Consider the following 27017-nt stretch of genomic DNA (forward strand, 5'->3'; position numbering starts at 1 on the left):
GACTGGGATGGTTCCAGAACAGCCCGTGGGTTGTTTCACATTAAGAGAATTAAGTGAATTTTGTCTAGTTCCAAGACCCAGACACATGGGTGGAGGTGACAGAAATGCCATAAAGCATACTACAATCAGATATAACCCCTGATCCGATGTTCTGAAGCATGCTGCTTCGTTATTTTTTATGTAAAGTTTTATTTATGGCTCTGCCAGGTCTTCGTTGCTGTGCAGGCTTTTTGCTAGTTGTGGCAAGCAGGGACTCCTCTTTGTTGCAGTGCACGGCACCTCATCACGGTGGCTGCTCTTACTGTGGAGTACAGGCTCTAGAACACACAGCTTTCCGTAGCTGCAGCACGTAGGTTCCATAGTTGTGGTTCCTGGGCTCTATGCAGCACTACAGAGCACAGGCTCAGCAATCGTGGTAGATGGGTTTAGCTGCTCTGTGGCATGCGGGATCTTCCCTGATCAGGGATGGAACCCATGTCTTCTACACTGGCAGGCAGACTCTTTACCATGAGCCACCAGGGAAGCCCCGCCCTGCTTCATTATAATGAAAACCTATAAACCCTGCTTCCAAGAATGAATCCTACAGGTTATTTTCCAGCAGATGAACGAAAGTAGCTACAAAAACGTTTGCTGTGTCGCTATCACAGCAACACACACTGGACACCGAGAGATGACTGGCTACATAAACAACATCCCATCTAAAGAGACAGCAGAGCAGCGATACAGAAACTTAAGACAGACGACCATCAAGTTGTATGTTTTAATTTATAGTTTTTACCAATAAAAAGATTAGTTACAAAAAAAGAATCTATACAAAATCAGGATTTCTTTTCCCTTTCACAGAGAGAATCCACTATCATGTCTTGCCTTGCCAAAGCAAATCTCAAATAGCTTGCATAGCAAAAATTATTCTGAGACAAAAATTCATAAGATTATCAGCTTCTTAAATTTGCTTGAAAGGGAGAATGTAGTGAACACTTGGCCTTGAAGAATTCTAAACAATACTTGGAACCTTCAGAAAGACTCTTGCTCTTGGGAATTTGAGCTGCTGAGAGGGCGTGCAGGAAACTAGCTCACTTACCATGAGATTCTTCTTACACACACACACACACACACACACACACACACACACACGAGTCTCCACTTCTGCTTGGTGGGTGCTAGGGCGACATAATAGGAAGAAGGGCTTTTAAAATTTCACAAGTAAATTTTATTGTGGCCACAGGTCAACAGCAGAACACGTGACAGCTGGGGTTCATATTCTCCCCGTCTCCTGTGTTATCATATAAATTAAATATGGAGAGGTACACGCAAACAAACCTCATGAAAACCGAGGAGCTGTTTTCAAACAGCCATTTCCTGGAATAACACACATCACTGCTTCAGAGCGGGGCAAAAAGCCAGCCTACTAGCGCCCAGCGCTTCCTGCACAGAACCACAGGGCCAGAGTCCGGAGCCTTCTTAGCCGGCTGGGGGTGCGGCAGCCACTCAGCACTGCTCCTATCCTAGCGGTTCACTTTCAGAGTGAAATAGGAGACAAGAACCTGTGGGAAACACCGCAGCCTTCAGAATAAGAAGCTATTTGGTGACACACCCAGCTCTGATGGAAAAAGCCCACCTTGGCAGGGGGGCGGGAGGGAAGACTTGTGGGTATTGAAGTTGGTCTGATGTACCTTCATGACTCAAAATGAAAAAGCCCTTCAAACACAGATGAGTCTAAAGCCATTACAACCCAGAATTATGGGATTCACTTAGATGTGCTTATAACACCTGAAATAAGATCTACAGACAAGGAGCTGCACCCTCCTCACAACTAACTGAAGCATATGGCCATGGGGGTGTAGATGGGGGGCTGGTTTACTCCCCCCCCAAAAAAAGACAACTTAAATAGAGTTTAAAGTTCTCCCCTCCACTCTACTCAATAAACACATACCCAGAATGAGAACAAAGTAGGGTCAATGACCAGGTGCCTTTCCACGAGGCCTCCCTGTGGCCAATGTGAGCTGGAATTTTCTAGCACAATGCAAATCCACTACTCTGGGTACACACAGCACCCTACACAGTTGCCTGCCCTGGGTTAAACCCAGACTCTATGAAAGGTGCAACTCCACTAGAGTTTTGATCACTTAACTTAGGATAAAAAAACACCTAGCAATGACTCTGATGCCTCATTAATACCGATCTGGAGTCCTCACTGACTCAGCGGTGCTTTTCTTTTTTTTTTTAATCAAAATAGCTGGTGAGGTGGCAAACGGTGACAACTGACAGCAGGTCACGGCAATTCCAAAGGCCAAGGAAGCTCTTCGTCCACTGCTCTGGCTTCTGCCCTAGGGTTACGGTTCTGCCACTGTGAAACGTTGTCAACAGGTCTCTGTGGCCAAGCCGTGGCAAAGGTCAATAAATAAAGAGCTGGTCAGAGGCAGAACCATTTTCCGGGCAGACTCCTCTAGCTGGGAATAGGGGGTGACGGGGGGGAGGAAGGAGACGTGTGTGCGAGGAAGAGGTAAGAGCCCCGTGGACAGGGGTCTGGTGACCCAATGCCAGACACCCAGCTTGCTGCCGGCAGAGCCAGACCTGCCAAAACCCATCACTCAGATGGAAAAGGAAAAAAAGACATCAAAAAATAATACTACTAATAATGGTAATACGGCCAGTTCTGCAATTTGCACAGTTGATAATTTGTTCTTCTTAGCAGTAAGGACTTGAATGAGAATCATGAAACTCGAGGAACACTCTTTTTTTTTTTCCAGGATTTAAAAAACTGTTGTCTTGTTCTGAAAGACTACATTCAGTGTGGGTCAGATCCAACAGCATCAGCTAGAACTCAGTGGTGAAGGTCACCCTGAGCTGGGAGGAAACGTCATCTGAGTGGAAAGGCTGGTGGGCAGGCCAGAGGCCGCTCCTTCACTGATCCCCGAGCCGAAAGCCCTGGCCCCAGTTGTGCCGACCGCCTCCGCCGTTCTGATCGGCTGCTCGCCTCATGCTAGCTGGGGGCACACCAAACCCCGACACCCCTCCTCTTCTGCTGGGTAGCCAACGGTACCTGGAGCACAGTGGACGAGACACAAAATGAGAGAAAACCACAAAGTCATTTCCACGGAGTTGTCCATCCTTATCTCCCTGCCCGGGGTTCCCGTGGCATCTGTCTCATCGAATTACGTTCATCTGTGGCCACGGAGAGGCTGAGGACAATGTCTCATTTAACTCTGTCTGATGGCTCAGCAGGTAAAGAATTCACCTGCAATGCAGGAGCCACAGATTCGATCCCTGGGTCGGGAAGATCCCCTGGAGAAGGAAATGGCAACCCCCTCCAGTATTCTTGCCTGGAAAATCCCATGGACAGAGGTGGGCTACAATCCAAAGTCCTGGTGGACTCCATGCCCTGACCACAGAAGGCACTCGCTATTCATGATTTTTTTTAAACTAAGGTTTCACACTAACATCACACTCTAATTTTTTTTTCCTGATTACAAAAGCAATTTATGTGGGAACAGTTAAGTATGGAAACAAAAACATTAACACCCACAAGCCCAGCAACCAGAACCATCTATATAGCATTTTGGTTTATATAAACATGTAGCTAGCTTGCTCAAAGGACCCTAAGTAAATTCAGTTCCAAGGACAAATCCGCAACCACGGCATCTCCATGACGCAACTGGATTCTTCACGTCCATCGAGGGACAGTGGAGAAGGCGGCTTTTTGTCTTGGAGTTTGGGCGTGTTTTCAAGTTCATTCACTGTGTGTCCTCCAACTGCATTCTTTCCATCTCATTGATGGTGGGAAAGCTGAGGCCCAAAAAGGTTAGCTGATTTCCCAACTTACAAATTAATAAATTCAGAGTCACAGAACAGCTAAGAAAATGTAAACCCAGGACTCTATGTTCTCAGTAGTTTTTCCAACTGTTTCCCTTCCTTGATTATTAGTCAGCTGAGCATCTATTTTCACCTGCTCCACTTATCAGACCTGATGGCTTGATCTCTGCCTTGACGCACAGAGACTGTGACCTGATGTCCCGTTTTAAACCCCTCACGGCACCAAGGGCTTCCCTGGTGGCTCAGATGGCAAAGCGTCTGCCTGCAATGTGGGACCCAGGTTTAATCCCTGGGTGGGGAAGCTCCCCTGGAGAAGGGAATGGCAACCCACTCCAGTACTCTTGCCTGGAAAATTCCATGGACTGAGGAGACTGGTAGGCTACAATCCATGGGGTTGCAAAGAGTTGGACACAACTGAGTGACTTCACTTTCACTTGGCACCAAAAACAAACCACAAGGGGTGACTTGCCCACAGCAGGAAGCCTGAGGAGCTCAACTTTATCATAAGGCATTTCCCTCACACTGGGTACCGCTTGTTTAAAAATGCATCTCATCTTCACAACTGCCACAACAGGTACTATTATTACCCCATTTTATAGATGGGAAAACTGAGGCAGAATTGAGTCGAGCTCTTCTGAAGTGACAGGCAGGATTCAAACCCAGGCAGCCTGACTCTGGAGCTCACACCCCACCCCACAGCATACAGAGTGCTTGATTCAGATGACAGCAGTTAGTGACCAAAGTCCTCATATCTTTACACATCAACCCTGTTAGCTGCACGCTCCCTCTCCAGAAAGACAATTAAACCCCTTGTAAAAACAAAAATAACAGAAGAGGCTCTATCTTTTTTTTTGGCCACACCTCTCAGCATGTGGGGTCTTAGTTCCCCAACCAGGGACCGAAGCTCTGCTGCCTGCAGCGCCAGTGCGTTTTCTTAACCACTGGGCTGCTAGGGAAGCCCCTGTCTACTTTTCTAAGCAGAAGGCAAAAGACTGACACATCTTGCTGCTGCTGCTGCTGCTGCTAAGTCACTTCAGTCGTGTCCGACTCTGTGCAACCCCATAGACGGCAGCCCACCAGGCTCCCCCGTCCCTGGGATTCTCCAGGCAAGAACTCTGGAGTGGGTTGCCATTTCCTTCTCCAATGCATGCAAGTGAAAAGTGAAAGTGAAGTCACCGAGTCATGTCCAACTCTCAGCGACCCCACGGACTGCCTTAGAATTCTGTAATTCACATCTTCCCTTTTCAGCAAATTCAGCTTGATCATTAAATCAACATGTATTTCCAAGCACTGGTTTCCCAACATTCATAATGTTCTGGCACAAATAACATTCCTCCAAAGTATATAATAAATTGGAAGACTTAAAAAAGGCAACACCAGGGCTGTCTTGCTTTGCTTCTGACTCTGAGACAATATGGAAGCCATCGCCACTGCTTAAACAGATAGTGAAATTAAATGCAAGTAATTAGTATAAAAAGATACCCAATTATACATAATCAACAAAGATTTATGATAATTTCAAAGCAGTTACTGCTTCTGTAAGGAGCTACATTTTGTCATCTGATCTTTATGCAAAATTTCACAGAAGGGCTTCCACCAACAGGGAAAGCTCATGAGGAAGGCAGGCTCCAGTGGGCTGTTGATTTTGCCACTAGAATCTCATACATGTTGTTGCCCACAACTGAGAAATGTCTCCAAGCCATTAAATCAGAATATGGCCGTTTAAAGTAAAATAACTCTTGGCTGCCCCCTAAAGCAACAAGTTTTGTTTTGTTTTTTTAAAATGATGCATCTGCCATCAGACTTGATAAACCTAGATTAAAAATCCAAGCCTGCTGTAATTGTGTCCTTTGATAATTAGAAAGCAGATTGGTCATCAGTTTTTTTTTTTTAGCCTCAAGGCAACTCAAGACTCAGACGGTAAACAAGTTTCTTTTCATGCTCTTAATGAAGGGGGGAAAAAAAAACGAAGAAAAAGACACACATATACAACAATAGTGTACTTCTCTGTATATTTCACAATGAAGGACTTTCAAATACCTTCCTCTAGCCTATGAAAGTGAGGACAGGGGGAGGCACTCAAGTTTTACTGGCTTCATTGGCCCCTTGGAAGAATGGCAAACTGCAGAACATTAAAATGAGCAAGATGTGAAAAGGGGTTTTTTTGCTTTTTTTTTTTAAGCTTCTAAGTGCAAGCTATCACCACATATGCTCAACCAGAGATCAGGAGTGACTGTCAGGCCGGCTGCGACACCAGATGGTGATTTTACTGGTCCCTTCTCCAACAGCCATTTGCTTCCCTGACAAGATGGTCACACTGCTTACACACTTAAGTGTGTCAGCATCTCTGAGTGGGTGGGAGTGTGCATCAGAATCCCGCCCCTGCATCCCCGCCCCAACTTCAGGCTGAGAGAGCTTATATTTACTGAGTACCTACTACTGCGCTGGTGAGGGTGAACCCCACTTCGGCCATCCTGTGAGACGGGGCCACCCCTCAACTCACAGACTCAAAAGAAAGTTGGGGGGAATTTACTCAGGCACTTTCCCAATATCCAAACTGGTCGATGAGGGGAATGGGACTCCAACCCAAGTCTGCCTCCAAACCAAAGCTGGGCCCTCAGCCTTCTCCCTAAGCACACCCTGCAAACACAACAGGAAGCAGCACACAACCCTCCAGTCTCTCGTTTTAACGCTGCAAAATCCTTTAAACATTCTAGCCTATGATACTAAATATAAAAGTGTTTTACACTGCTAACCGATGAACCTACTTACCCTCTGACGCCTTCCTCAGCTGAAATCTTGGGTAAAACTGGCACCTCTGCCCCTCTGCCCCCCTGGCCCCCTGATGCTCACACTGGAGCCACTCAGGAGCGCCCCGCCTGCTCGACAGAGCCCACAGCTCCCTGTTCTCCTGGAGCCTGGATTCAGGCTCTTGTGTCCTTGACTGCAAGACACCACAGAGGTTACTTTGGAAAGCTAACCTTCACCTTGCAATCCTAAAATAAACACAGTCCTTCTTGAGTTTTCCCATGGCTGACATACAGGCCATTTCGGGGTTTTATAGATAGAAGGCTCTAGAAGAGCGGACCTCAGCTTAGAGTGACCAAGGCAAGTCCATCAGACAAAGAGGAACTCCTACCCCTCATGGAGTCTTTATCGGGAGGCAGACGACCATAGGGACTGTCAAACGAGAGGGGGTAGAAGCACTTACAAAAACTGAGGCGTGGATAGAAAATTCCTCCCTCCCAAGTCCATGGGGTATCTGAACATGAGGAAGAAATAAAGATGTCCGACAAGATTTCCAATTAGCTCGTTGATGACCCTGCAAACAGAGAGCCAGGTGAGTTTTAAGACATTCAAGCAGTAAAGGGAGCCGCAGCAAGTTTTAGCTAATAGCAGAGGGGAGAGATCCCTCGAGGCAGCTCATTTCTGGTCCCTGGGAGGCTGCGACAGCTCAGCAGTGAGCCCTTGTACAGTCTGAGGGGCGCGCACATTCTGAATGAGAAGAAAATCCAGTCCTCTTGAACCAATGGTGTCTGGGCTCTTCAAGGCCAGCTGCCTCTCTGACATCTCTTTCAAGCCCCAGCCCATTCTCAAAACATTGTTTTTGCTACTTTCCTGCGTCAGGAAGCGGTGGGGGTTAGTTGTAAGCTTCTGAACGCTTTCAGTCACAAACACCATATTTGCAAAACAGGGGTATATTTGAAGGCTGGCAAGAGAGAGTCACAGAAGGAAGGAAGGATGAAAAATGTCTGCTCCTCCTGTGCCTGGAGCCACAGATCACACCTCCCTCGCCTCCTGTGTCCTCGACTGCAGGACACCAGAGAGATCACTCTGGAAAGCTGACCTTCACCTTGTAAACCTAAAATAAACATGGCCCTTCTTCAGTTTTCCCATGGCTGACATACCGGCCACTTCAAGGTTTTACAGACCCACTCCCACGGTTACATATCCTTCTCTGTCTCCACCTGCAACGTCATTCCTGTTAGGGACCGATCATGTCTACAGCTGCTCCCAGACCAAAGCCCAGGACTTGCTCTGCTCTAAACAGAGTCTGTTTACCCAACTCATTCCCTTCTGCCTAGGGCTACACAGCAGAAGTCAGAACCCCATAGGGCAAAGACATCATCAAGTTAAGAAGTAGTACTATCAAAATCTGTTTTAAAACATTAAAAATATTTTGAAGTGTAAGAAATAGGAGTTCTTAGAAGAGCTGCATCTTGAAATCCTCCTTCCGAAATTATGAATGGATCCTTTCAAGGTTTTCCTAAGCCTCGGGTCTAATTCCAGACTAGAAATTTGACCCCGTTTGGCCCAAACTTTCGTACTATCAAATCACTGACAAAACTTCCCATCTGAGAATCTGTGCATTCTTATGACTGGTGAACAGTTTCCAAGGCGTTTTGGAAATGCCTTAAAAATAAAAACATGAATTTTATGCACAGAGGAGACGGCTCAGATAAAATTAGGTCTATACTTGCTCAATCTGGACAGTGAATCCAGAAATAAATATTTATTTGAAAACACATATATGGAAGCTATCCTATGACAACAAACTAACAGCTACAAAAAACCATTCAGTGTTAAATGCGCTTAAAGCCCTGTAATTTTAGTCAATCACATCCAAATGAGATTATTTCAAAAGTGTCATCAATGCTGAGAATCTTCGAAGTGTTATAAAGATTAGGGAAAGAACATAAAGAATAATGGAAGTCTTCCAAGGGTTAATTTGAAATTAAATAAATCTACTATCACTTACGAGCCTCCAATGATATAGTTGAATCCAAGGATAACCCAGGGTAAATAACAAGCCTAGGAGAGAATATACAGAAACATGAATAACTACACCTGCAGAGGATACAGTTACCAGGGGGCTAAACTGGGTAAGGTTGTCCTGACAAGGGTTTTCATACATCCTTTGGAAAGTCACTGCAAAAATTCCTTAGCTCAATCTAGCATCACTCCTAGTACACTTGAAACTTTCCATCTAAAATTATACTTATTCATATGTTAGCAACTGGAGAGACAGTACTTTGCTCATAGTTTTCAGATGTAATACAGGACCTGTTGAATTATAACAAACAGCTTTAGAAAGTAGACGAATGGCCTGTGGATGCTAATAAAAAACTGGTCCATAATAAGAAGGAAGGCTCCAGCCAGCAAATTGTCACCAATCAACTATAAAACAGCTTATTGTTTTGGGTTCTCCTTTTACATATTTCACGGTTACTTTGAATTCTTATCAAATTATACATCAGTATCTTGAACTAATACTCCCAAATAAGACAGCTCTCCAGATGCATTCAACATTTGAGCCCCTGTGAAAATTTTATAAACAGCAAACCTCAATGAAGTAGGGTTGGGAGACCAGAAGGGGGAGCTCTCACATCCTGTTTCATCAGCTGAGCCCAACAGGAAGAAAACAGACTTCTTTCCTTATTAGGATTCAGCCAATGAACAGCTTTGTTTATCACAGCCCTGCTGACTTCCTTTTCCTCTCTATAAAAGCACTCTCCTACCACCGGGTGCAGGGACCAGGATGTGGCTTGCCATGGCTATAGAAGCTCTCTACCGGTCGCCAGTAAACTCGTCTGGGCTGGAGATATATCTGGCAGCCTATTTACTTGAGGTTAACACCCCTTAACAGAGTCAAGACATTATGCTGCTGCTGCTGCTAAGTCACTTCAGTCGTGTCCGACTCTGTGCAACCCCATAGACGGTGGCCCACCAGGCTCCCCCATCCCTGGGATTCTCTAGGCAAGAATACTGGAGTGGGTTGCCATTTCCTTCTCCAATGCATGAAAGTGAAAAGTGAAAGTGAAGTAGCTCAGTCGTGTCCGACTCTTAGCGACCCCATGGACTGCAGCCTACCAGGCTCCTCTGTCCATGGGATTTTCCAGGCAAGAGTACTGGAGTGGGGTGCCATTAAGAGCTAAAGGAGTTACAAAATATCACAAACTGGGAAAGAAAGGGTTACATATCAATAACTTGAAGGCAGAATGTGGTAAGGACTGTAAGAAGAACACAAAATATTTCAGAAGCCCAAAGGCAAGACCAATTCCAGGCAGGAGAGAAAGAAATATGTTCAGTCCCAACTCAGATTAAGAATGGGCAGGATTTACACAAGGAAGAAAATCAAAACGATGTTACAGGTGGAAAATTGTGAGAGGAGGCACAAAGGGAAGTGTTGGAGGGTGGGGGGCAAAAAACCAATCTGTTTCAGCTTAAGTGTAAAATACCTAACAGGGGAATGGTAAGAAGAGATTTTTAAAGGGAGGGCTCCATCTGAGTATCCTTCCTTCCCTCCCTCTACCACACTCACATCCATGAGCTCACTCAGGACACACACCTGAGGGGCCTGAGGTCCAGAGGGAGTGAGGTCAGCAAAGGAGGCGGGATTGACTAAAGAAACCCAGGGGAGCTGAGGAGGGGAGAAGGGGCCTGCCGATGGTTTACTGCTCTCCAGCGACCTCTGCCGGACATGTCAGAAAGTACACCTCTGGGCGGAAGAGCAAGATTTTTTTCCAACTAGGTTAGAGTACCTTAAATCGTGTTCCAAACCAAAATGACACAATCATGTCTCGATTCAGCTGGGCCCAGACATAAAGCACTGACATGATCAGAGGAATCATCAGCAACTGCAACAAAAGAAGCAAACATGTAAAGATAAGGCTAAAAACAGAGGCTTAGCGTGAATCTATCTTTTTTTTGTTTTTAACTTCTCTCCTCCAAATAAATTCTCACATGGCTATTCAAAATGCAGAAAAGAAATTCAACTCACCACAATTATAAATTGGCCCTTTTACTTAAACATGCAATGCATGCTTTAAAATCCTCTAATAAAATACAATTACATTATTTGGGATAGATTCAGAAATACCAGGGTCAAGTTCTGTTACTTGAAAAAAGTATGCAAAAAGCTTTACTTTTGGTGTATTCTCAACTTTAAAAAAATACACATCCATGTATATGCACATTTCTGGAAAGAAACCAGAAATGAGCAAGGAAGGTAATGATTTAAGTAACTCACGTTAGAATCTTCAAAATACCGTGTAATTAATGTAATGTAATGCAATTGAAACTTCTTTCGAAGTTTAAACTTCTGTCGAAGGCCATTAACAGTAAATCTGAAACATATGAAAGGGCAAACAGTTTCAAGGGACACTTACCTGCATATCCATTGCTAAGCCAGTAATCTTGGTTCGTCAAGTTAAAGATCAGACACAAATACATCATTCCACACCTAATAAAAATTCATTTCATTCCAGTTTCTGGAACGAAAAACACTTCTCTATAGTTCAGGTTGCTTAAAACACCCCAGAACACAAAGGTATCTAATCACCGTCACTGTGAGCACGTTATTAGACTTTCCAATGATGAAGAAACTAGAAATTAACTGCTTTGGCCCATGATTCAGTTTGGTCGCCTGTGTCCTCTGCGCTTTGCCACTGCAATTAGCAGATGGAGGGGCCTGTGCCCCCTGAAAGAGCTAATGCTTCTACTGTCATTCAGCGCTCCCCAGCACAGGTGAAGTCCAAAACAAGCTTTTTCTCTTCCCTTAGAGGAGGGGAAAGGGCGTGCAAAGTGCCACACTTTTCGGGCTCTTGGTCAGGTTTCACTGGACGCTGAGCCCCAGAGCCATTCTGAGCTCACCAACTCTGCACCGGGCTGGAGCTGACAAGCCCCTTCTGCCGCACTCACCACCTGGGAAGGTCTGCAAGCCGCAAGGCTGCTGACAACCGCGGCTGACACACAGAGAGCAGAGAGGCCCGCAGGGCCCTCACAGAGGGACTGAATTACCGGACGGCACTGAAGTCAGGAAAGGATGCTGGCTGCAAATTAGGTTTCTGATAAGGACCGCAGCTTTCAAAAGCTGTCTCACGGCACGGAATCTCTTTGTGCTGCAGTCAACAAGCTGGCACACCCGAGAACACAGAGAACTGGGGACCAGAAGAGGGGACGGTAATAAAACTCAACCAAATGTGGAAAAGCCCCACAAAGACAACAGCAAGAGAAGGCATCGCTCTGGGGCTATGTGACTTACAACCGCTACTGGAAAGAACTTTAACGATTCTTAATTATTAACTACAGTAAATACAGATGCAAATGACTACCACTGGAAACGTTCTACAGATTACTGCCTGTTTCCCCAAACCTGAAAAAAAAGAAAACAAAACTGGTTATTTCTGGCCCCAAATAACAGATGAAAGGATACCACGATGCAAATCCAGTTGAAGAGGAGCATGAATAAATAGTCTGCTGGCCTCCCATCAAAAGCTCCTGGAAACAAAAATAAGTCAAATGTCATGGTTCGGAATTTCAGAACAAAGAAACTTCAATGTTGAGAAATACTTCAAAAAACTATGGAGGAAGCAAAAACATGAGAATATTTTTAAATCACTCCTCAGAAGCAAAAGAACATTTTTTTAAAACCTAAAACCACGTCTGCAGTAAAGCCCTGAAGTCAAGTCACCCGGGTATTAAGGCTAATCTGTGCCCTCTTGACTGAATTCCAGTCCATTACATGCTCTGCTTGACTGGCAAGAGCCAGGAGAGATCCAAAGGGAGGACAGTCAGGTCACGGCTACTGTGAAGCCCCTCACAGCCTGCTTGCTGGACTTTCCTTCTCAGCTCTCATCACGAGATGGAGGCGCATTTGTGATTGCCTGGTTCATCCCTTCTTCACCCATTTGCCCGTAAGCTCTGTCAGGAGGAATCACATCCATACTGCCTACCGTTGTAACTCCTCCCCACGGGGCTGTACTTACACACACACATGCTACCTCTCGGTCCGGCACTGGGCTTACTGAGACGACTCAGTCTCCATCTTCCAGGAGCTCACACTCTAGCAAAGAACAGCGATGGTGGGGAGTGGAGAGTAGCGGAAAGTCATGACTTTCCGCAGCCTTGATTCTTCCTCCTCCTCCCCCAAGTGAGGGAGGGGGAGAAGACCTATCCCCCTTTTTACAGACAAGGAAGTACAGCTACCTGACCAAAGCCACCCGGCTTTTAGAAGCAGAGTGAGCCTAGGCTCTGTCTTATTACTGGGCTGAAAAATGGACATTAGCCCCGCTTTCCCTTCTGAGGACGGTCCTCGCGCCTCCCGCTGGCAGACTAGGAGAGGGGCAGAGGAAAGAATCGAAAGAGGCCAAGGTCCCTCTATCTCGGCCACTTCCCCTCCCCTCCACACCCCATCACAATGATATGATAGAGAGTCCACTTTTAAAAAATAACCCTAACAAGCTAAAAAAATACAAGAAACTAGTGAACATAACAGAAGAGAAGCAGACTCGCCGAGGCAGAGGGCAAACTGGCGGTCACTAGTTGTGGGGGGCAACACGGAGCTGAGGGGCAGGAGGCACACACTTCTAGGTGCAAAACAGGCTCGAGGGGGCACTGCGCAACGTGGGAAATGCAGCCAATACTTTCTAATAACTGTAAATGGAAACCAGCCGTTAAAACCTACAATTTTTTAGTTAAACAATAAATCGAGCTTCCCTTGTGATCCAACAGTAAGGAATCTGCCTGCCACTGCAGGGGACACTGGTTAGACCCCTGGTCTGGGAAGATCCCACGTGCCGTGGGGCGACTAAGCCTGTGCCACAACCACTGAGCCCACATGCTCTAGGCCCGTGGACTGCCACAAGAGAAGCCACCGCAATGAGAAGTCCATGCACCACAACGATGTTGCCCCTGCTCGCCGCAACTAGAGGAAGCCCAAACGCAGCTACGAGTACTCACTGCAGCCAATAAACAGACAAAAATAAAGTAACAATAACAACCTAACAAGTATCAGAAAGGCAGAAAGAAAATCTACCTAAAAGAAACTAGATTTCAGGCAAAAGTCGCTTCTCTTTTCCTTATCCACCTCCCACCCCACCTCAAAGGCACACTCTAGCCACGGTTTGAAGGATGCTTAATGGGAGGGAATCAGGATGATGTATCAGAGCTGAAACTCTTCACAAAATCTCTACATTCTAGAAACAGCTGTGCTTCTTTTGCTGTGGTTTTGGCTTTGTGATTTCTAAGGATTCTTTAGATTGAATATTTAAAATACTGTAATTACATAAACTACAGTACTGTATTATTTGGCAAGCTTGCAACTGGAAATTTACAAATTAACTGGTCCTCAAATTGCAGTCTTCTAGTTTCACATCAGAATCCTTATAAACCAGCCAACACTGCTAGATACTTAAAATAGCCAAGCAGGAAAAAATGCAGGTGGCAAGCATTCTGTCGCACGGTTATCTTGAAACTGTATGGTGGAAGGCAGACGGGGGTCAGTAAACTGGGTTCCAGTCCTAGCTGTGTTTCTCAAACGGCTTTGTACCACCTCTCCAGACCATTGTTTTCTTGTCTGTGAATTGAAAGGGTTAAATCGAAAGATCTCAAAGTTCCTCTCTACATGAATGCTTGTATAGCATTATTCATAACAGCAAAGAAGAGAAAACAAGTCAAATGTCCATCAACTTATGAATGGAACAACAAAATGCGGTAAATCCATACAACGGCATCGTAACTTGGCAATAAGAAGAAATGAAGAGGGACTTCCCTCGTGGTCTACAGAAGACTGGACTCCCAATTGAGACTCTGCGCTCCCAATGCAGGGAGCTCCAGTTCCATCCCTGGTTGGAGAACCAGATCCCACATGGCACAACTAAAGATCTCGAATGCTGCAACTAAGACCCAGTATAGCCAGGTAAGTATTTTTTTTTAATAATTTTTTAAAATTAAAAAGAAGGAATGAAGTGATAATCATAAATACTACATGGAAGAACCTTGAAAACACCATGTTAAGTGAAAGAAGCCAGTCATACAAGAGACTGCAGATTATATGATTCCATTTATCAGAAAAGAGGCAGAACACAGGTGAGTGGTTGCCTGAGGGCTGCAGCAAGGTCAGGGGAAATGAGACTGAATAGAAACGGGGAACGGCTACAGTGATGAAAATGTTCTAAAATGGATTACAGCAATGACTGCACAGCTCTGTGAATATCCACTGAGTTATACACCTTAAATGGGTGGAACCGTATGGTATATGAATTATAGACCCATAAAGTTGTTTTTAAAAATGCCTCTCAGGGGACCTCCCTGGTGGTCTAGTGGTTGAGAATTTGCCTTCCAATTCAAGGGACATGGGTTCGATTCCTGGTCAGGGAACTAAGATCTTACATGCTGTGGGGCAACTAAGTCCACGTTCCGCAGCTCAGACCCAACGCAGACAAAATAAATAAGTCTTTTTTTTTAAATGCCTCTAAGGACTTCCCGGGCAATCCAGTGGTTAAGACTCCACACTTCCAATGCAGGGGACCTGGGTTCAGTCCCTGGTTGGGGGACTAAGATCCCACATGCCACGCAGTATGGCAAAAAATAAATAAATCCTAGCTGTATATTTTTTAAAAGTTGAGTGTTTCCTCATGACTAATTTATGTCTGCTGCTACTGCTAAGTCGCTTCAGTCATGTCCGACTCTATACAACCCCAGAGATGGCAGCCCACCAGGCTCCCCCGTCCCTGGGATTCTCCAGGCAAGAACACTGGAGTGGGTTGCCATTTCCTTCTCCAATGCATGAAAGTGAAAAGTGAAAGTGAAGTCACTCAGTCGTGTCCGACTCTTAGTGACCCCATGGACTGCAGCCTACCAGGCTCCTCTGTCCATGGGATTTTCCAGGCAAGAGTACTGGAGTGGGTTTCCATTGCCTTCTCTGATTTATGTCAATGTATGGCAAAAATCACAATATTATAAAGTAATTAGCCTCCAATTAAAATAAACAAATTAATTTTTTTTTAAGTTGAGTGTTTCACTTACAGAGACAAAGTCTAGGCTTTTACTTGCAATAAAGCAGTGTTTTTCAACACCAATTTAGGAGATGTACACACTTCAGCCCAACTGTGCCTTAAAAAACAGGGATTGCCATGTGACAGAAATGAAGGAGATGTCACAATAAGTGAGAGGTATACCACCTCGCCACACAGGATATGAACAAAATGTGGAAACTTCTGCCCTCGTATCTCTGTCACCTACAAAATGGTGATGCTGCCGCTGACACCCCACGATGCTCCTGTGGGGATTAAAAATCAAACAATCTAAGTGCCTTGTAGAGTCCTGGCACAGTTACTACTTACTGAACGTTTACATCGTTATGCCATTTCTTTCTTTCTTTTTTTTTTTTGGCCATACTGTGTGGTTTGTGGGATCTTAGTTCCCTGACCAGGGATTGAACCTGGGCCCCTGGCAATGAAAGTGCTCACTCCTAACCACTGGATCACCAGGGAAGTCCTGAGTCATTTCTTTATACATGCTAACTGCCCTCAAAATTCCTCCACTACATGAATACACGGATTAGCAAAACAGACAAAAACAACACTTAAACAAACCAGGGATGACTTACCTGTTTCGAGTCGAGTAGAGTACTGATATAAGAAGTACAAATTGACCAAATAAAGAAATCCAGTGCCTGGGCCCACAGGGAAGTAAAAGGTGGCAGTGATTGGCCTCCAAATCTGTCCAGACCAAAACAAAACACAGCTGTTAGTTTCTCTATGCTGAGGTGTTTTTTTTTTTTTCTTTTAACAAAATTAACCCTTGCAAAACATTCTCCTCAGTGATAAGAGCTATCACCAATATAATTTAAGAAAACAACTGAAGAAAAGTTTTATCAGCTACAGTCCCATCAACCTGCAAGTCCATGGAGTTAAGATGGCATCATTTAACAAACAATAAATACTTCTAGACAAACTGAAAACTATCAATAAACACAAGTATATGGCTAATCCTTACTAGGATCAGGCTAACAGCTATGCCTATCACAAATGAATTACAGGGCACTTCCCTGGTGGTCCAGCAGTTAAGAATCTGCGCTTCCATTGAAGGGGGCGTGGATCCAATCCCTGGTTGGGGGAACTAAGATTCCAAATGTGAGCTGCCTGCTAAGAGCTTCAGTCGTATCCGACACTTGTGACCCCCTGGACTGCAGCCCACCAGGCTCTTCTGTCCATGGGATTCTCCAGGCAAGAATACTGGAGTGGGGTGCCATGCCCTTCTGCAGGGGATCTACCCAACCCAGCATCTCTCACATCTGCATTAATTAGCAGGCGAGTTCTTTACCACTCGAGCCACCGGAAGCCCAAGATTCTGAATACTGTGGCCAAAAATAAATAAATAAAAATTTAAAAACTGAATTACAGTGTCAGGACTTCCCTGGTGGCCCAGTGGGTAAGACCCCAAGCTCTCAATGCAGTCCAAGTACTCAACTCTGAGTGAGAGTCGCTCAGTCACGTCCAACTCTTTGTGACCCCATGGAATCCTCCAGGCCAGAATACTAGAGCAGATAGCCTTTCCCTTCTCCAGGGGATCTGCTCAACCCTTTCCCTTCTCCAGGGGATCTGCTCAACCCAGGGACTGAACCCAGGGACTGAACCCAGTTCTCCTGCATTGCAGGCAGATTCTTTACTAGCTGAGCCACAAGGAAAGCCCAAGAATACTGGAGTGGGTAGCCTACCCTTTCTCTAGCAGATCTTCCCAACCCAGGAATCAAACCAGGGTCTCTTGCATTGCAGGCAGATTCATTACCAACTGAGCTATCAGGGAAGCCTGTAAATAACATTTTGTATCTTATTCTTGTCTAATTTACTGGCTAACACCTCCAAAACATCAAACAGTAGTGGTTGAAGATGGCAGCCTTCCCAGATTTTTGGAAAAGCCATCATAACGCTGGCTTTTGGCTTGACAGCTGCGTGTCTTCCTGCATGAGTATGAAAGCTGGGGTCCCTACATCAAGGAGGTCTCAATAATGGGGAGCCTGTTCAAAGAAGCAAGAGTGGGCACAAGGAAGGGAACTTTGGTCTCAGAAAAATGAGTACAAACTCTCAAAGAACTGTGAGAGTACAATAAATGTATGGGTACGGCTAATAATCTGGGTGTGGCTGGAACAGAGGGCATTTGTCATGGGGCCTGGCCAGGCATGGCTGTCAGGTCACATTCTCCAAGTACAGGACTGTAACCCTCTGAGCTTCATTCCCAGTGGGGGAAAATGCACTTTTCATACCGTGAAAAGTCACTTTCCATACCGTGAAAAGTCACTTTCCAGCAACCCTGTGCTTAAACCAGTAAAACAACACAGGTTAAAATTCATTTGGGTTTGTTCACAATTTTATCACAGAAACAGAACAGTCAGACGGAAAGAGCCCTGGAAATGATTTGAAAAGACAAGAGATCTCAGCCACGGCTTACATGTTATCACTCTTCTGCCGCAGTTTCCATAAAAGAGGAATGACGTCCTCACTGGTTTTATCCATTTTGGTCAATGGTTTAAAAAAAATAATAATGTGCTATTATGTTCATGTGCATTCAAGAGGTGGATTTTATAGATGAGGCAACAGGATGAAAAAAGGTTAAGCAATAGCTAATAATTGGTAGAGCTTAGAAAAGTTTGTCCCAGACAGCCAGACTCTGGAGTTTATGACACTAGGCCCCTATTTTTACAACGCCTCTCACAAGTGACATCATTATTATAAGGTATAATTAAAACTGGTAAAAATTTTCAGTACTACTATACTGCTTGTAGAATCCTCAAATGAACTGAGAGCAAGCCCACAAATTCACACTCTCTGCTTCAGAAAAACACTGGGGGTAAAAGGCCAAAAGCAAGTGAGCTGTGGCCTTGGCTCTTAGGAACCCGTGGGGCCTTGGAAATGTCTCGACCTTTGAGTCTGCATCTTCATCTACCCTGTGACATTTGTCTTTGACTCTCTTCTTCCTTGACTCAGATTTTGTCAAAGCTTGCAATTAAGAAAGTAGATTAAAAAAGTGCTTTACCAAAAAAAAAAAAAAAAAAGTGTGGGTGTACTATCATTACAATATCTTTTAAAAGACACGTGCTGACCTGGGTTTTTACAAATTCCCATTTTAATCTACCCCCACATTCTTCTATGTTACTCGAGGCCTGATTTTGGAAAAGACACCTCCAGGTTTTTTTGACTACGTTTTTCATTAACACTGACAACACGACACTATTTTTAGCCACTGTATGCACCTGTGCCTTGGAAATCAGCAACTGTCAAAATACTGCACTTTTTTCCCCAGTTCATTAAGCTTACCCTTGAGTTATACTTGCTCTCACTGACCTAAGGGACTTGGAATTATCTTTGTATTACTTTAAAATTATAATATGAAAACACCAGGAGATAGTTCATCATTTCAGGACACAATGTAATATATTTTTGAAATCCCCATTGAACAATGTAGCCAACTAAACGCTCTCCTCTCCTCTAATGGGTATGGAGACAGTTAGTATAAGGAAATGGCTTTATTTTCAGGGCTAGGAGTGGTAAAGGCACTTTTTCGACCCTAGAAAGCCTGCACCCCTGACCCCTAAGACGCAGCCAGAGGCAGTGCAAAGGGCATGGGATTTACAGGCAAGCATCTTATTTTAACTCCGTGGAAACCCCAAGGCAGGAAGCATCACCACTCACCTTTTCAAGAGGAAACTAGGCCCCTCATTAGAGTTGAAGTAGCATGCCCAGAGTTCCTCACTTAATGAAGGCAAGAAACCCACGTGCTCCCTGGCATAGAGGCCTTCAAAGAAACACCAGACACTGTTCATCAGCGTAAGCTACTGGTCCAGCGACTTCTGATGAGTGTTTAGTTCAACTACCCTTGAATGAAAATCTCCCAAACAATGTGCCAACGTGCTACTGAAAACATTACAAATGCCATCCAGAGCCTAGGGTAGTTTTTTTGTTTGTTTTTACTATCAGAAACAAAAAATTGTCTGCAACAGTAAGGACTGGTTGATTTGGAGTTAAAAAAAAAAATTCTACTTGGGTCATCAAGTAAGTAAGAAAGAAGAGCACCAAAGGGCCAAATGCTGGTATTAGCAAACTCCAGCTTTTCCTTTTTTTGGGCGGGGGGAGGCGGGGGAAAGGGGATGGGGAAGGGAACACTAGACAGGCAAGAAAAACAAATGAAAGGCGCTCAATTTCAATTGTGGACTTTAAACTAGCTATAGGGGTCATCAATTTTACTCCTAGGTATACACGTATACTTATGTTCACCAAGAAGTGTCCACTATTCATCCTAGCCAAAGCCAGAATTCCCCCCAAAACCCTGTTACCAGAAGAACGGGTAAATAAATGGTGGTGTGTTCACACAAGGGAACAATACAAGAATGAGCAGTCTGTAAGCACGCACAACAATGTGGGTGACTCTCAAACTGCTGAAAAGAGGCTAGACACACAAAAATAAATATTTATGTAATTTCATTTATGGACAAGTTAAGAAAAAACCATCTACAGCATCAAAAGTCAAGACAGTAGTTACCCCTGGAGATGAGAGTGACCAGAAGGGAGCAGTAGGAAGGTTTTGGGGGATGCTGGCAATATTCTGTGTCTTAATCTGGTTGCTAGCTACAAGGCAATTATTTTACATATATATATATATGAAAGGGAAAGTCGCTCAGTTGTGTCCGACTCTTTGCGACCCCATGGACTATACAGTCCATGGAATTCTCTCAGCCAGAATACTGGAGTGGGTAGCCTTTCCCTTCTCCAGGGAATCTTCCCAACCCAGGGAATGAATCCAGGTCTCCCACATTGCAGGCAGATTTTTTTTTTACCAGCTGAGCCACCAGGGAAGCCCGTATATACACGTATATCCTGCCTATATACTGTAACCCAACAAAAAGTTTTATAATGGAGCTGTGAGCTAATGGGTAACCTTAGGTACAGACCACAGCAGAACCATGTAATGTGGAGAGCGCTGCAAAGGAAAGATTTAAAAACTGTACATACCAGGACACTTGCCACTAAAGTTCTAAATCCAAACCCTGAAGCTACTTTTATGCTCAGCCCCTAGACCAAGTTCATTCCCCTCCCAGTTGTGTGTCTATATAATGCTTCCCCAACAAACTCAGGTGTCAATCTGCTAGGCTTGCTGTCATCAGGCTAAATGCAATATTGTGAGCAAAAGCCTGGAAAATATGCCACCAGGCCCGAAAACCGACTTGGCTGGTGCCAGTTCTTATTATTCCTGGAAACAAATTAAGAAAAATTGAGAGTTGGTATCTTCTCATTTCCAGTCAGGATGCTTTTAACAGGACCAAAAGAACAGGAAAATAACTCAGCATTACACAGTTACATTTCAATTACAGATTAAAATTAGAATATTACTGCTCAAGGAGAGAAGGCAGCAAAGGCAGGAATTGGCTAATAAATAAAAATAGGCACTATTTTTTAATCGATTATCCACCAGACTATTTACTGGGCACTTCACAAACATTTTTCCATGTTTTTATATAAGAGAGGCATGAAGTAGATAACATTTTTCCTCGAACTGAAGATAATCATTTTTGTTTCCAAAATTAGGATATGCCTTATAATCAATACATTCATTTAGTGTAATTTGTACTTTCCTACTCTTCCAAAAAATATTAAAGGAGCATGTCATAATCATTGGAGTGACCACAGAGTTAACTTATAAATTATCCCCACTTTCAGTGAAGAGAGGGCTTCCCTGGTGGCTCAGACAGTAGAGAATCTGCGTGCAATGTGGGAGACCCAGGTTCGATTCCTGGGTCGGGAAGATCCCCTGGAGAAGGAAATGGCAATCTACTCCAGAATTCTTGCCTGGGGAATCCTGGCAAGGATATCCTGGCAATTCCCTTGCCACCAGGATTCCAGGATGCTGGTGGGCTATATAATCCATGGGGGGTCACAGAGTCAGACACGACTGAGAGACTAACACACTTTCAGTGAAGAAACCGATACTCAGAAAGGACAAACAGCTTTCCTGGGGGCATGCCACTAGCAAGGGGGCTGAGCCAGGCCTGGGGACCATGACTCAACTGCTGGAAATCCACAGTCTTTCTACCCTCACAGAGAAGGAACAATAATTTGCTATGCTTGGTTAGAAAGAAATCACACTCAAAAATGTTTTGTTAAACACTTCACTCTGTATTTTGGTAGATATGCAAAGGAGTTAAGAGAACTATCTGAAACTCACCAAAATAGAAACTGAAACGGCAGCTGTCTATCAACTGGGATAACACTGACCTCAGGATGACTGTGGGGGCTCAACGAGGTACACTATGAAGAAGCCAACACAGATGTAAGGAGGTGATGTTATTTTGCCCAAAGAAATGAAACATCCCCGTGCAGGGAGCCCTGAGAGACATTTCAGAAACCACAAGGGCAGCAGCAAATTGCCGTCTCTCTTCCAGTTAATCAGGGACCAATCTGGAGCCATTTCATCCCTGTGGACTAGCTGACTGATGGGTGTGAGGCGTGAAGGATGAAGAACTGTGGACAAGAGTACAGTGAGTCTTAACACACACCTATGCCTTTCCATCTACCCAGACTAAGAAACCGACGTCACAAACGTCAGAGCTCCAAACCAACAAGCTTCTCATAGGAAACCCACGGATAAGGAGGAAAAGTAGCCTCCTCACTTGCAACATGAATTCTCAATTTTAAATCGACCATCCCCAAGTTGTTCAAAGATGCAGCTTTTAAAGAAAAAAATGAGCCTCTTGCAGAAAGCACATCACACACTGTTTGCCTCCATCCATCAGTCTCTCAGATGTGGTTTTTCCTTCAACTGCTTCAGCTGAAATGAGCTCCACCAGGCGGGTCTGAAAGCTAAACTTGTTCAGAAAGAGCAGGAGTCAGAGCAGCAGAAAGAAAGGACAGATACTGGTCTCTCCACACCTGGGCAGTCAGCACACGGTCCTGCCTCCTGCCAACAGCTTCCCCCGCTTCTCAGGATAACAAGCCCACAAGAAATAACCCAAGGAAGGTGGGAAAACTACGCAAAGTGTGACATGAATGATGACCTTTCTGATCAGTTCACCGTTTTTAACATTATACACCTGGAATCTATTAGAGGGCTTCCCAGATGGCGACAGTGGTAAAGAACCCATCTACCAACGCAGAAGAGGAGCCTGGTGGGCTACAGTCCATGCAAAGAGTCGGACACAACTGAAGGGACTTGGCACAGTCTGTTAGAAAGACTTGCTTTTCCTAAGCTGACTACAGAAGTAACCAAGGTTTTGCAAGGAGAGCCGAAGAGCCAGTTTTGACTAGGCCCTTCTCATTTATGCCCATTTACTATTTACGATCATTTATGACCGCTGCACATTACCTAACATGCCGCTGGGCACAAAGTGCACAGCATTCACCCAGGCAACAAACATTTCACCAAAACAAATAGAAAAGAATATGCAATTCTGGCTGCACACTCAGATCATCCTCTAATACCCAACTGCCTTACTGAACTTCACCCAGATGCCTACAGGATCTTTAGACTTACTATGGCCAGAATATAACTCTTTATCATACCCTCCTCCACCCCCAAAACTCGGCCTCCCTAAACATTCCCAATTTCAGAAAAGGGCTCCACCAGCGACTCAGTTGCTCCTGTGAAAACAGTTACCTCTTTGAGACCTGCTTCTTCACCCACTCACCCTTTGCATCCATGAGGCTGCAATCTTGCCCACTCCAACTCCAAACCTATCCACTTCTATCTCTGAGACACCCTGATCCAAATCACCATCTTTCTTGCATTCTAACTTGACTTATCTCACTGGTCCCATTACCTAGCCCTCCCTTGCCACCATTCACAACACCAAGTCCATCCCACAGAGTTGTTTAGTCGCTAAGTTGTGTCTGACTCTCTTGTGACCCCAGGGACGGTAGCCTGCCAGGCTCCTTTGTCCATGGGATTTTCCTGGCAAGAATACTGGAATGGGATGCCACTTCCTTCTCCAGGCAATTTTCCTGATGCAGGGATCGAATCCTGCATTGCAGGCAGATTCTTTACTGTTGAGCCACCAGGGCCTCCCCTCACCCCATAAAGAGTAGCCAAGAGAATATTTCAGTGAAAAGGCTCTAAAGGCTCTGCCTTTCTAGTGCCTTCAAATTAAAGTTCAACCACAAAGCCCCAGCCTACTTTTCCATCTTTGCTTTATTATACTTACCCCCGGCTATCTCTCTGTCCTCCCTACTAATCCTCATCCCTCCCACTGACTGCACTAACCATTCAGTCTTCCTCCTGATTCTAATTCCTGCCTCTAAGCCTTTCACTTATTCTTTCTTCTTCTTGCAAAGATTGTCTCCAGAGCCACATCTTCCCAAAACTGGCTCATCTTTCAGATTTCAGTTCAAATACACTCTCTGAGGTCGTTCTAGAATACTCTATCAAAGTCACCATCGCATGCCTCTCTCTTATTTTCTTCCTGTTCACTGTTGTACCCCTAGTGCCCAGCACTGGTTCCATGCATTCAACCAATAAGTAAGCACTTGCTATGTGCCAAACACGGATCCAGGTAACAGAGTGATACACAAGACAAGTGGTGCTTGTGGAGTTTTATTCTCTGAAGGGAAGCAGGCTGACGGACACCAAGGGGTGATATGCAGCAAGAAAAATTATCAGTAAGGGAGACAGACTGAAGGAGAGGCACTGTTTAGGGCAATCATAAATGCCAATAAGGTGGCATTTGGGCAGACTTGAAGGAGGTAAAGACGTAAACTATGTTTACCGTACTCAAGCAGAGAAACATCATGTGCCAATGTCCTGAGGAGGGATGGCGTTAGGTGCTGAGGAAACAGGAAAGATCCCACTGTGGAACCTAATGTACAAGGTGAAGAGTAGGAGGAGATGAGCTCGGAGAGGCAGTAGGAGGCCTTGCAGGCCAAAGGACTTGAACTTCACTCAATCAGTTGAGAAGACATTAAAAGGATCTGGGCAGAAGACTGACAGGACATGGATTTATGTTTTAAAAGGATCACTCTAACTGTCTGGAGTTAAGACTGAAAGGAACCAGGCTGGTATGAAAATGGCTTGCAACAGAGAATAAAAAGGGACTGCATTCTGGATATTTGTCTAAAGTAAACAGAATTTGCTAACAGACTGTGGGATGTGAGAGAAGTCAAAGATGACTCCATGACTATTAGCTTGAGCTCCTATAAAAATGGAGTTGCTATTTACTCCTAGGGGAAAGGGTATAGTGCTGGACACATTAAGTGTGTGATGTCTGTTAGTCATCTAAGTAGTCATTTCAAGTACATGGTTGGGCGTACAAGTCTGGAAGTGAGACAGATCTGGACTGAAAGTATGTATATTTGTATTTGAGAAACTTCAGCTTGTAGAAATGGTTTAAAGCCATGAACTAAACGCGATCACCCGCAGCTAGGGAGAATACAGAAAAGAGGGCCTGGGGTACACCACAGTATTTAAAGATCAGGAAGATGAGGAACCAGCAAAGAAAACTAAGAAATAGCCAGTGAAGAGAGAGAAGACAAGAGAGTGTTACCCACAGTCCAAACAATGTGTTGAAATTAATGTCAGATCTTAGTATCCCACCTGCACTGATTAAAGATTTAAATCACAGAATCCGGTGAATAAAGATAAACCTCCAGAAAACTAATATTCGCTTACTAGGAATATTACCCTGGACTGTTTCCTTAATGCTTAAAAAAAAAAAAAAATCCATTTCTGGAGCAATTTACTCTTTACTCGGTCCTTCATAAATTCAACTACGACCTGCCAGATATTAAGGACGTCGGAGACACACAGACTCACGCTTTGCACCTCGGACTTTCAAATCACTCCTACTGGGAAGAAACTTCATTAACATAAAAAGAACTCGGCTGGTGGTTGAGCAAGGCGACGTCCACATGCCATCCACGTGTATGGCAGAGAGAGGTCGGAGGGCAGGTGCTCCAGGTGGCCCCAGCCTGCCACTCACTGGCGTCCCACAGATAGACAACTTATCAGTCTTACCTTCCCAGTGGCGCCTTCTCGGAGCCCAGGGGGCGGGGAGCACAATCTTAACAGAAGGAAAAAATCAGTCCCTTCCCACCGAGCCAAACCCTGGAGCCTCCGTGTCTCCAGCAATCCAGGCCCACGCTCGGACGCTTTGGCAAAGCAGTCCACCCGTCCGTCCACCCGACTCCCGGACCAAAGGACCCCGCCCTAAACCGCGGGAGCCTCTGCACTACAAATCCCATCAGGCACCGCGCGTCCGCAACCGGCCACTCTACGCTCCGCGGCGGCGGGGCCACTTGGGGTCTGTAGGCGCCACTTGCCCCGTCGTCGGTCAGTACCTGAAAGCGATAGAGGAAGGCTTCGGGCCAGAGGAAGAAATAGGCCGGGCTGATGAGACCGAGTTTGCCGACTAAGGGCACCGCGACGGTGGCGGCGAACCAATAGCGCGTGATGGTCGGGATGCTCCTAAACCAGTCCCCGATGTCCGACATCTTCGCCTCTTCGGTGGCCGGGATGCGCACAGCCGCCCGACTCCCCGTCCCGGCCCCCTCACGACGCGGCCTGCTCTGCGAGTGGAAAATGTCCAGGCGGAAGCCGCCCCAGCCCCCGGTGCAGAAGGCGGGGACCGGCGGACGTGGCGCCACCGAATTCGGACCAGCAAGGGAGAGCTCGGCGGCGAAACTTCCCCTTCCGGCGGCCGCCGACGAAGTTGACCAGAAGCCCCGCCGCTTAAAGGGCAAGCATACTTTTTCACCACTGGGTAGAAGCTTGGTGTCTCGGAGGCGGGGCGGAGAGGGGCGGGGCCGGGCCGGGCCGACAACACGACTGGTGGGGAACAGTGGTTGCCAGCAGCAACGACAAATATTCCGGCCAATGGCGAGACTGAACGCCCTCTACCTAGTCCTGTGGGTTTATAATCCAGGTGGGTCTACTTGGCTAGTATTTAAAGGAGAAGGAGGAAATTAAACTACCACGTAGCTGCTCATTTGTTCATTGTTTCGGACAAAAGTTTGTTGAGGGCTTGCTAAGTGCCAAATAGGGTTCTAAACCCTGGAGGTGATGCAATAATCAGAGCTGTTGTACCTTCTCCCCTGGAGCTTACATACTAACCAAGATAGGGAGGTAATGAGCAAATAATTGAATAAGATAATTACAAGCGAGTGGTAAGAAAAATAAGGAAAATAAATTAGGATATTAGAGGGTAGAGTGGCAGGGCGGGAGTGCAGAAGTGTGGGAAGAGATGGCCACTTTTAAAATATTTTTTTTCAGATTTTATTAATTTTTGGCCGCACTCTGCAGCATATACGATCTTAGTTTCCCAACCAAGGACTGAACCTGAACCCCCTGAAATGAAAGACTGAGTCTTAACCACTGGACAACTGGAGAAGTTCCTGAGAGATGGCCACTCTAGATGAAAATGGTCAAAGAGAACTTGCAGGAGG

The 27017-nt window shown here is 45.3% G+C and overlaps 1 protein-coding gene across 1 annotated transcript; it reads right to left on the reverse strand.

Moving 5' to 3' along the window:
- On the reverse strand, positions 1188-26256 carry DERL1 (derlin 1). Its single transcript, XM_005688870.3, has 8 exons — positions 25914-26256; positions 16205-16316; positions 12029-12093; positions 10983-11009; positions 10356-10451; positions 8573-8625; positions 7025-7135; positions 1188-3043 (listed from the first exon to the last, which is right to left on the reverse strand). Exons 1-8 carry the CDS (start codon positions 26064-26066, stop codon positions 2905-2907), a joined length of 756 nt encoding a protein of 251 aa, XP_005688927.1. The 5' UTR covers positions 26067-26256; the 3' UTR covers positions 1188-2904.

This window comes from Capra hircus, chromosome 14 (genome assembly GCF_001704415.2).
Source record: "Capra hircus breed San Clemente chromosome 14, ASM170441v1, whole genome shotgun sequence".
In the NCBI taxonomy this organism is placed as follows: Eukaryota; Metazoa; Chordata; class Mammalia; order Artiodactyla; family Bovidae; genus Capra; species Capra hircus.

What these genes read in the sequence shown, in the direction of transcription:
- DERL1 (XM_005688870.3), bottom strand. Translation starts at nt 26,066, where the DNA reads ATGTCGGACATCGGGGACTGGTTTAGGAGCATCCCGACCATCACGCGC. An exon ending in CCTTCCTCTATCGCTTTCAG is followed by an intron (nt 16,317 to 25,913) that starts GTACTGACCGAC and finishes TGGTCTGGACAG; the next exon opens with ATTTGGAGGCCAATCACTGC. An exon ending in AACTATATCATTGGAGGCTC is followed by an intron (nt 7,136 to 8,572) that starts GTAAGTGATAGT and finishes CTCTGTTTGCAG; the next exon opens with GGTCATCAACGAGCTAATTG.